This window comes from Otolemur garnettii, unplaced genomic scaffold (genome assembly GCF_000181295.1).
Source record: "Otolemur garnettii isolate 467f Iridium unplaced genomic scaffold, OtoGar3 scaffold00008, whole genome shotgun sequence".
NCBI classification, from domain to species: domain Eukaryota; kingdom Metazoa; phylum Chordata; class Mammalia; order Primates; family Galagidae; genus Otolemur; species Otolemur garnettii.
The window spans coordinates 21,429,420-21,441,137 of record NW_003852403.1 but is presented as its reverse complement, the minus strand read 5'-3'; the positions used below and the strand labels follow the sequence as shown (position 1 = coordinate 21,441,137).

General features: G+C 40.6%; 2 protein-coding genes across 2 annotated transcripts in view; one reads left to right on the top strand and one right to left on the bottom strand.

Moving 5' to 3' along the window:
- The window catches only part of JMJD1C (jumonji domain containing 1C), a 360,771-nt gene extending 360,393 nt beyond the window's left edge, over positions 1–378 (bottom strand). The window contains exon 1 of the mRNA XM_023509587.1: positions 340–378. The gene's annotated coding sequence lies outside the window, so the exon portion shown is untranslated. The remainder of the gene's footprint in view (positions 1–339) is intronic.
- The window catches only part of REEP3 (receptor accessory protein 3), a 110,003-nt gene continuing 98,291 nt past the window's right edge, over positions 7–11,718 (top strand). Inside the window, exon 1 of the mRNA XM_003783624.2 lies at positions 7–201. Coding sequence (XP_003783672.1) covers positions 170–201 — 32 coding nt within the window. The 5' untranslated portion in view covers positions 7–169. The remainder of the gene's footprint in view (positions 202–11,718) is intronic.

Below are 11,718 nucleotides of genomic sequence, written 5' to 3'. Positions count from 1 at the left end.
CCGCGCAACTCGGGCCGCGGCGCTCAGACACCCGGCCTGGCTCCCGAGGGCGCCAGCGCGGCCCCGGGGAGCGCGAGGAGTCGGCGAGCGCGCGGCCTGCCGTTGGCGGCCTGGTCCGCGGCGCTCAGCGCCCACCCGCTCCAAAGGTGGGGCCCAAGCCCCCGGGAAGATGGTGTCCTGGATAATCTCCAGAGCCGTGGTGTAAGTGCCGCTCACGACGCCCCGCAGCCTGTGCGAGGTTCTGGGGAGGGGTGAGGAGCGGAGGGGGCTGGGAGGAAAGGGAAGCCTGGGCCTACGCAGGGGTGGGGTAGCCCGGCTTCGGGCCCTCGGCCTTCTCACCCGATCCACGTCGCTGCGGGGTCCCTGCGGCGAGCGAGGACCCGGTTGCGGCTGCGGCTGCGGCTGCGGCGCGGCGCGGCTCGGCTCTGCTGCGTGCGGCTCCGCGCCCCTGCTCCAGCGGCGCTGGGTGGGCAGGCGCGCAGGGCAGGCGGCGCGCGCTCCCCGCTCCTGCTCCCGGCGCTGCGCGGCACCGCCCTGCGGGCCCCGGAGCGGCGCGCCTCCCGGCGGCGCCCTGCGCAGGCTCCGCAGACGCCGAGCGCAGGAGGCTACGCGATCCTCCCGAGGTTGAGGCGGCAATGCCGAGCCTTTGCAAACCGGGGGCTGACGGTTTGCGGTGTCTTTCTTGGCGACTGATTGCCATTTGGTCACGTGTGGTAGGAGGAGAGATTTACCCAAAAACCGGAGACTGCTCCCAGCTCAGGATTCCTCAGAAGGGTCTCAGTTGTCCCAAGATTTGCAGCTTACCGAGAAAAGAGCCTATTATTGAAAGCTGACAGCCACCTGCTAGCCCAGATACCCGAGTTTGGCCCTGTCTTGGCGGAAATATCTGTTAAGTGATTGAAAGGCTGTAGTTGTCTGTTGCCTTTGTTCCAAGTATTAGTTCGTTGTTTTTACCAACAAGTACTACAGGTCTGTAAAAACAGATTCTTTGAGTTGTGGTGTTAACTCTATAAAGGTATTTGAATACAGTTTAAACTGATTTTCTCTCATCCTCCCCATCGTACTCGTTTCTCCTTAAAAAAGAAAAACGTCACCAAGTAAACAACAATGACAGAGTCATAGCTAGGGACCCTTGGATTCATTATTCATGATCTCTGTAGTAGTATTATCTTTACCAATTTGCGTGTGAGGCGGCAGGCTTCTCTGATGAGCTTTAGAATTTGGGGAAAATAACATTGCCGGATTTTTTTATTTCTACTTTAACTAGGAAGGAGGAGCTAAGTTTTCTGAGTTGGTTTTATTTTCTTCAGAAGTGAATCACTTAGTAGCCCTACTGAACCTGATTTGCGATATAGCATTTAAAATTAATCGTTTGATTAAATGACAAACCATTTCTAATTTTAAAGCCCCAAAGCTTCCTCTGTTCCTCTTTGCGAAACAAAATAAAAACAAGAAATAAACAAAAGTATACAACAGGTGCCTTCGGATGTTTTTTTAGCCTTCTCCAGGCCTCTCTTTGAGTCTGTGATTCACATCATTCGGGCATACCTTTCTTGACCTAGTAGATGTCTATCAGTAGTTGTGTCTGCACCTAGAAAATCCATTGCCCCATTAAGAAGCTGTACTTTTTTCTCTTCAACTTGCTGGGTTCCTTTGACCAGTTCTTCAACTGGTAGAAAATTTTGACACCCTTTGATTTAGTTTGCATTACTCAAACCAGACTTTTTGTTTTTTACCATTGACCGTGAATAAGAATGTTTGTTCCAGGTGCTACCTCTGACACAAAGGTCAGTTACACGAAGTTGATCTTAATGGAACTGACAGTTGAGATACACAGCTATATCTGCAGTACAGATTAGAACGTCAAATCTTGTAAGAGTTGCACCCAGTGTAATGCTCAGTGTTAGATAAGAAAGGAATTATACCTGGTTAGAGAATCAGAAAAGACAAGGGAGAGATTACATTCAAGTTGGGCCTTAAAGAATGGACCAAATCTAGGCAGCCAAAGATGGAAAGGAAAAGGATTCCAGATATAGGAATCAGTGTGAGCCAAAGCCCAGAGGAGAGAAAGCCCAGATTAGTTACAGTGGGCGTGAAGGACTGGAGAGGAAAAAGAAAAAAAAAAAAACCCAAAAAGTCTGTAGCCTGTTTTCAAGGGGGAAGGAGGAACCAATTTTATAATGTAGCAAGAGCTGTGGTTTGGAGGATTCTCTGCCCTTGTTGTGTAAAATGGTTAGCAATGGAGAGATCTTGAAGACTTAGGTCTTAGGCTTCCTAACTAGAAAGAGGCAAGTAAAGCCTACAGTGCTAGAGCCCAAGAATTTAAGGTTTGAAGCAAAGGAAAGGAATCGGAAAATGTGAGGAAGAGAAAAAGGTCATGTAAAGACATGTAGTTTTCAAGTGTTAAGAAATGTTATTGCATGAACCATTGAAACACTGGCAACTTAGAAAGCACGCTTGTCAGAGAAGATAAGCATCATTCTATTTTTCCCCTTTGCTCCTCATTTTCCCTGTCTCTAAACACAAAAGCAATCCTAGAAACCACACAAGCTTAGAGACTTTTTCAAACCAAGAGGTAGAATTTACTTATATTCTCTTTAACCCCCCTGAAACAGCTCCTCCTAACCAAGATCAGATAGTCTTCTCAACGTAAACCTCTGGTGGCCTGGGCAAGAGCCTCCATAATTGGCTCAGCACCTGTAGCTCAGTGTGTAGGGTGCCAGCCACATACACGGAAGCCTGGTGAGCTTGCCTGGCCCAGGCCTGCTAAACAACAATGACAACTGCAACCAAAAATATCTGGGCGTTTTGGTGGGTGATTATAGTCCCAGCTATTCGGGAGACTGAGGCAAAAGAACCCAAGAGTTAGAGGTTGCTATGAGCTGTGACACCACGAGACTACCAAGGGCTACATAGTGAGACTCTGTCTCCAAAAAAAAAAAAGTGCCTTCATAATCAGATCTCCCTGTATACCCAAGCACTCTGTCCCAGGTCCTACAGCCTAACAGTGGGGGCAGGATTGCTGGCTTTGGAATGCTACCTCGGTCTCCCCAAGTGGTAGGATTACAGGTGTGAGCCACAGTGACCAGCCGTCAATAAATACTCGTTTTCTCCAGTAAGAGAATGAAAATAATATGAAATACAGAATTAACAGTAAACATAGTACATGAATTCAGGGACTATCTTATTTTTTCCCTCCTCCAATGTTTACTTTACAAATTTTCTCGTGAAAGCTGGAGACAATGAATTATTTGGAAAAAAAAAAAACTAAGGATATCAGTGTTCAATAGAAAATTTTTTCTGCTAAGTCTCTTTCTAGATAAAGAAGAAAGGCTCTGTACCTGTATTGTCACTAAAAACACAACCTCTTTAAACCTTGGTAACCTAGCTAAAATTGTATTGGGAGTAGACAGAGAAGTAGGATTGATTGTATACCTTAATAAAGATAGGAAAGAAAATAGAATAATGTGACTGGAAATGCATGTCATTCTTATGTTCATTTTTGGTATAATATAGCAAGATTATGATAGAATTAATGAAAAATCCTGAGTAATTTTTAGATCCTTATGAAAGTTTGAGGGCAGTTACAATTCACAAGTGATATTCTTCTTCCTTTATATGTGCTTTAAAATTTTTAATTGCCAAGTGCAGTGGCTCAAGCTTGTACTCCCAGCTACTCAGGAGGCTGAGAGAGGAGGATCACACAAGCCTAGGAGTTGGAGTCTAACTGGGAACACAGCAAGACAACGCCCCATCTCAAAAAGAAAAGAAAGAAAGAAAATCTCAGTGATAGTTTAAAAAATTTTTCTCTCAATTAGATTAAGGTAGATTTTATCTTTGCCATTTTCTGATGTGATTAACATATGAACAACTTCCTTGTTCATGAGTTATATCTAAGAATACAATGTTTTTAGACAATGAGAAATTAGGTAAATAGGAGCAATGATATTTTCTAAAAAATTGAAAGGTTGAAATCTTAACAATGTACCCTCCATAAGAGGTCATCTTTTCTGTTTTCCTTCATTCAGAACTATTCAAAACCATAGAGTCTTGTTTTCACTGCATAGGCCAAGAACTTCTAACAAGATTTCTTTATTAGCCTTCATTTCAGAAACAGTTGGCTTTTGTCCTCTTTTTGTCACTGCTTTTGTATTAGCTAATTCTTTTTCCGCTAGATTTTGAACACTTTTAGGATGGAGATTTTTATATTATCTAATTCCAGGATAGATGAAGCTGTTCAAATAAGTGGTATATTTCAACAATAACATTGGCAGAAATGGTCAATTTAAATATCTCAGAATAAATATATTATTGTCTTGATCATCACATGAAAAATAATGACTGCCAATTCTCTGGTAGCAGAACAAAAGCTTATTTTTAGGTCATTGATTATGCATTTGCACTAAACTACCCCTTTCATACCCTTTTTTGAGATAAACGAGAAGTTCAAGACAAAAATTGTTCAAAAGACTTTATGTTTATAAAACTAACTGGCTGTTAAGGTTTATGTATACTTAACGCCTGTACTAAAGTAAACTTACCAGTTTCAGTCATGTTATGTTTAGCAGAGGCCACTGTGACTGAAAATCAAGTAGGATGGCTTATTCACTAAGATAACTGAACAGAGAAAGTAGGAGGGATCAGAATGGAATTACTGACCAGCAGGTCAAAAATTGGTTTAGGTAATGAGCAAACCAGCTAATGTTAGAATATTATACAGCCATTCATAATGATTTTCAAAGTATTTTTCATTTCATTTGAAGATCCTTTTACTATGGCAGGATTACCTAACCCCAGCACTATTGATACTTTGGACTGGATAACTCTTTGTTTTGGGAGATTGTCCTGTGCATTATAGGATGCAGTTATTACAGCCAAAAACAGTTCCAGATATGGTACTAACATATGTCACCTAATAAGCAAAATTACCACATGTTGAAAACCACTAGTAAAGTATAAAGGGGGAAAAAATATATGAGAAGGACTGATGCTAGAAGTATTCTGTCTCATATGGTTACATGTGGCTATTTAAACTTAAATTATGACTCGGTGCCTGTAGCTCAGCAGCTAGAGCACCAGCCACATACACCAGAGCTGGTGGGTTCAAATCCAGCCCGGGTCTGCTAAACAACACTGACAACTACAACCAAAAAATAGCCGGGCATTGTGGCAGCTGCCTGTAGTCTAGCCAGGTGTTGTGACAGGCACCTGTAGTCCCAGATACTTGTGAGGCTGAGGCAAGAGAATCACTTAAGCCCAAGAGTTTGAGGTTGCTGTGAGTTGTGATGCCACTACCGAGGGCGACATAGTGAGACTCTGTCTCAAAAAAAAAAAAAACCTTAAATTATTTAAAATGAATTAAATTAAAAATTCAGTTTCTCGGTCATGCTAGGTACATTTCAAGTACTCAATATCAACTCAAGTACTTATTCTGTGCTACCTTATTTGACAGTGCAGAAATAGAACCTTCCAATCATTATAGAAAGTTCTGTCGAAATGATCCCCTACAACCATGATTTTCAACTGGTGTGCTGTGAAAGGGTCTTAGGTGTGCCACAAAAATGTTTAAAGATCGTTAATTAAATTATTCTCAAAAGAAGTTCAAAGCACAGTAAGTAAATTTTTTTTAACTCTATTTTTGGTCAACATAAGTTAAGTGTGCCACAGAAGTTCAGCTATAGGTTCAAGTGTACCATGAGATAAAAAAAAGGTTGAAAAACACTGCTCTACGAGATGCAGTTTGCTGAGCATCCCTAGCTGAAAATGACCATGTTGTTTTCTGTTTGTTGCTTCTATCTATCTTATGAGGGAAACTATAATTTCCATTCTGATACTTGAAAATTCACAAATGTCCCAGGATAGCTCTGGCTTAAGAGTTTTCTCTGTAAAGTAGTACACTATATAAAGCACTGTAGTCATAATTTTTTTTTTTTACTTTTTCAAAATGTCTATTCCATATTTACAGAGACTATCAATTTATGAAATTACTAATACACTGAAAATAATTTAATAATGACATTCTGAAGCATTTTGCTGTAGAAATTTTCATTAACCTTTTATCATGTCACATTTCTGAGAAATGCCTTAGTTTTCTGGGCTGATAAAGCAAAGTACCATAAACTAGGTCACTTAAATGACAGAAATTTATTGTCTTATGGTTCTGGAGACCAAAAGTCCCAGATCAAAGTGTGGTTTCTTCTAAGGGCTATGAGGGAGAATCTCTTCCTTGCCTATCTCCTGTTTTCTGTTAAAAACAGGCTATCTTCGGCTTGTTAGATGCATCACTCTGATCTCTCCCTTCATCTTCACACAGCATCCTCTCTTTGTACTTCTCTCTGTGTCCAAATTTTTCCTCTTTTATAAGGACACAGGTTATATTGGATTACAGCCTGCCCTGATAATCTTGATTTAGCTTGATTGCTATCTCTGTAAATACAAGGTCATATTCTGAATTAGTGTAGGTGAGGTTTCAACATACTTTGTGGTGGGGAGCACAATTCAACCCATAATTATCTTCTTTGCGTATCCCAGGGAAAATTAATGTATGCCAAGGAACAGTTTTAGAGATTGGATTAGAAAAGGAGAAAAATATAATTAATAAAATAGCTATCTTATAATTTAAGAATCATCACTTAGGAGAGGGATACAGATTTTTCTATGTCATTGTGAATCTACAGATAGAGACCTTAGGCGGATCTTACAGGGAAGCCAATTTTATTCAATATATAAAGGAAAACCTTATACTATCTAGAATTGTTCAACATTGACACTGATAGCAATGTGTTTGCCTTCACTGGAGGCCTGAAAGGCAGGCTAGAATCCCAGTTGAAGATGTTGACTACTGCTTGTATGCTTCCCATGAAGAATCATTGATAAAATTTGGAATGCACTTTCACCCAAATTGTGAAGTGGATAAACTCTTTTCTTTGTTTAACTTTAGAGATGGTCACAGGAACAAAGAGCATAGGCATTCTTAAGTGTCAACTTAAAGTGCAGATGTGGGAATAAAATAGAACAAATTTGATAGTATTTGCCTAAAGGATATCATTATTGTCTTGAACAGTTCTTCACTGCTTTGTGCCTTTGGTCTTTGTTTTGTGTTGGGGGCACTGAACAGTGTTACTATTGCCAAACAGACCTCCAAGTTCATCCAGTGTTTGTTTATTCACATTGTATTATTAGTTTTCATCAATCTTAGCTTTTTTTCTGATTTTCTGAAATATGGGAATTTGTGATTTTTCATTTTGTATACCTAAGTTAATTTTGCAAATAGAAAAACTTAATGGATCATAATGGATCCATTTATTGGATCACAAATGCATAGTAGAAAATACTCTTTTTTTTTTTTGAGACAGAGTCTCACTATGTTGCCCTCAGTAGATTGCCGTGGCGTCACAGCAACCTCCAACTCTTGGGGTTTGTTTGTTTGTTTGTTTGTTTTGCCATTTTTTGGCTGGAGCTGGGTTTGAACCCGCCACCTCCGGTATATGGGGCCAGCGCCCTACTCCTTTGAGCCACTGGCACCACCCCAACTCTTGGTCTTAAGCAATTCTCTTGCCTCAGCCTCCCACGTAGCTGGGACTACAGGCACCCACCACAACACCTGACTATTTTTTGTTGCAGTTGTCATTGTTGTTTAGCTGGTCCAGGTGAGGTTCAAACCCACCAGCCTCTGTGTCTGTGGCTGGCACTATAACTATTGTGCTACAGGAGCCGAGCTGGCTTTTTTTTTTTTTTTTTTAGACAGAGTTTCACTTATTAACCCTCAGTAGAGTGCTGTGAAGTCACAGCTCACAGCAACCTCCAACTCCTTAGGCTTAGGTGATTCTCCCGCCTCAGCCTCCCAAGTAGCTGGGACTACAGGTGCCCGCTTTAAGGCCCAGCTATTTTTTTGTTGCAGTTAGGCTGGAGCTGGATTTGGACCCATCACCCTTAGTATATGGGGCTGGCACCCTACTCACTGAGCCGCAGGCGCTGCCCTTTTTTTTATTTTGAGACAGAGTCTCACTATGTCACCCTCCCTAGAGTGCTGTGGTGTCACAGCTCACAGCAACTTCAAACTCTCAGGCTTAAGCAATTCTCTTGCCTCAACCTCCCAGATAACTGAGACTACAGGCATACACCACAATGTCTGGCTATTTTGTTGTTGTTGTTGGAGTTGTCATTATTTAGCTGACCCGGGCTGGGTTTGAACCCGTCAGCCTGGGTGTATGTGGCCGGCGCCCTACCCTCTGAGCTATGGGCACCACCTGTATTCACCATTCTTAACAATAACTTTATCTTTGCCTATGTAAAACGTACCCAGTTATTTTACATATCCCTAGGTTATAGAATTTGAAACTCATAATGCTATTTTGTCAATCGACATCTAACTTGGGGCAAGGGAAAAGAGTGTGATGGCGATGGGAGAAGCCACCACTAGAATTGTGGCCTTATGGGAATAAAAAATGCAGCTGGTGTTGTAGCTTATATAACTACCAGTATAGCAGTCAGAAGATCTAAAGAATTCTTTAAAATCCATAAGAAAAAAGACAATCTAAAGGAAAATGGACAAGTTAACTGGCATCTCATAGAAGAAGAAACCATTGGCAACTAGACATATAAAAAGATAGACAAAACTCATTAGTTTTCAAAAAATGTAAATTAAGAGCAAATTGAAATTCCATTTCACACTTACAAGATTGAAAAAATGAAGAAGTCTGAAAATACCAAGTGTTGGCAAAGATGAATAGAGCAACAGGATCCTTTTTATGATGCCAATAGGAGAGTAAGATGCTGGAACTGCTTTGGAAAACAATTTGGACCTAACTTATAGTGTTAATCATTCACATACCCTATAACCCAGCAACTCCACAACTAGCTATGTACCATAAAAGAAATTTGGCACATGCATCAAGAGACATTTGCAAGGGTATTTATAGGAAAGTTCTTAAAGCAAATATCTACCCAAAATACTAATCTACATGGACAGGACAATGGTTAAATAAATATTGGTATATTATATGGTGGAATATTATACAACAGTAACATTGAATGAACTACCACTTAGAAGTATCAACATGATTGAATGTCACAAAAATAATATTGTGTCTTCTGAAAACCAAGCTAGCGTCGGGCTGGGTGTGGTGGCTCACGCCTGTAATCCCAGGACTTTGGGAGGCCAAGGTAGACGGATCGCACGAGTTTGAGACCAGCCTGAGCTAGAGTGAGACCCTGTCTCTAAAAAACAAAGAATAGCATGGCATTGTGGCAGGCACCTGTAGTCCCAGCTACTTGGGAAGCTGATGCAAGAGAATCACTTGAGCCCAAGAGTTAGAGGTTACCGTGAGCTATGACACTTGGACACTCTACCGCGGGTGACAAAGTGAAACTCTTCTCAAAAAAGAAAAAAAAGCCAGATATGACTGAATTTTATATACTAACATTTTAAAGGTCCCAGCACAGGCAAAATTAAATGATATTTAGTTCAGTGAGACATACATACACACACACACCCCATATATATACACGTATATATTTGGCAGACCTATTTTTCAAAAAGCAAAAAGAATGATAAGCACAAACTTGATAGGAGTTACCTCTGAGATGATGGCAGAGGAAAAGGATCCCGAACAATGGTATTGGTGGTATTCTACTTCTTAAGTTGGATAATGGACACTCAGCATTCATTTTATGCTTCATAACTTAGAAGTATCATATATTCTTTCCTTTAAACCAAGTATTATGTTGTGAACATGTTTAACACTTGGAGTGAGTCAGGACCAAGATAAAAAAGGACAAGCTAAGACAAGCAGGGACAGATACCAACAGAAAGGAGATACTGATCCTGTCGTAGCCCATATGTTTTTCCGTGGTATGGAGGCCAGTTTTAGTGCTGAGCCAGGCCACAGATGGAGGCAGGGAAAGGGTTGCACCTGTCATGGTGAATATGTGAACAGAAGGCCAGAGCCTCTGAAATCGCCAGGCAGGCTGTCTCTTGTCCTTTCTTTTTCTCACAGCTTGGTCTGAGTCCAGTGAAGAATGTCCAATTTCTTGTTTATTCAAGGGATTTTTGAGGTTCTAGAAGTATGCACAAGGATAGCCACTTAAAAGCTTTCTTTTTTATTTTTCTCATTTTCAGATGACAGTTTTCTTGTCTATCCATTTTATATATAGGCTATTGCTATAAAAAGTAACTCTAACATCTAAAAAGTGTGTAAATTAATGTTTCTTCACTATAGTTCCTTCCAGATTAAGGCAGACCTAAGAGAGAGTATTAATATTGAAATGTAGAATATTATTCTTCCCTCAAAAGCTTCCGCTTCAATGATATTGCTTATCTGTGTTGCTAGTTCAGCTGTTGGCTTGGGTGCCTGCCATGTGCACCAGGGCTGGTGAGTTCGAACCAGGCCTGGGCCTGCTAAGCAGCAATGACAACTACAACAAAAAAATAGCCAGGCACTGTGGCAGGCACCTTTAGTCCCAGCTGCCTGGGAAGCTGAGGCAAGAGAATCCCTTACCAGTGGTTCTCAACCTTCCTAATGCTGGAACCCTTTACTATAGTTCCTTATGTTGTGGTGACCCCCCAACCCTAAAATTATTTTTGTTGCTACTTCCTAACTGTAATTTTGCTACTGTTATGAATTGTAATGTAAATATCTGATATTTAGGATTTATTTAGGTGACTCCCAAAGGGGTCATAACACACAGGTTGAGAACCACTGGCTTAAGCCCAAGAGTTTGAAGTTGCTGTAATGCCATGGCACTCTACCAAGGGAGACATAGTGAGATTCTGTCTCAAAAAAGGAAAAAATGTTGCCATTGTTTGAAACTCTGCTAGTGCCTGCCTAAGGATAATTTAAGTTGCCTATTTTAGAACAGTTTCTGTTGATTAGAAAGAAGGTAACATTAGCCCCAGAATCTGGGAAGAGTATGAACCTGTGAATGGGAGATAAGTAACATTTTATATTTGTTGTATAGCTGATTCCTTTTGCACAATGAAAGTCATTTAGAAAAGGAGGAACCTAGAAAATTTTAACTGGAGAGTTGTGTGTTTTCCTTGTGGTTAAGCATTGCTGTAGGGATGATATGGCTAAGACATCTGTCACCCACTGAAGGCCAGTATTTACTTGGCCTGTGAGGCTGTCCCCTTGCTCCCTTGTCATTCCATGTGCTGCTGTGCTCACTTAATCAATAGAGGACTTCAGAGCTTCACAGTACCTCACAAACATGCTGATGAGACATTAGCTAGTAGATTTGCAGATCTGTCTGCAAAGATTTCTAGTTCAAGAATGCAAAATAAATTAATTTACTAGATATAACTTTACCTCCGTACTTTAGCAGGCTCCCAGAAGTACCAACGGATTGCCAACTTTAGCTTAAATAACACTTTTCTTAATTATAAACAATACTAGTCTATAAATGGGCCCTAAAATCAGTGGCCATTGACTTCTTTTCACTACTAGCCAGATTCTTGTTATGATGTAGATTTATGAGAGTCCTAGGTTTTACTAACATTTAACCCCCAAGCCAATCCGAAAACTTTCTAATAAGCAGACAAAATTTTCTAAGCTCATTCACCCTTTAAAAGAGAATTTTGTAAAATGGGGTAATTTAAAATTACAAATTCAAGCCAGAAAAGCAGTTCTATAGCTTTATAAGTGTTAAAATGTGATGTTGTCATTTAATTGGAGAAATATGATGATAGATCATAAACTTTTTTTCATATAACTTTAAACG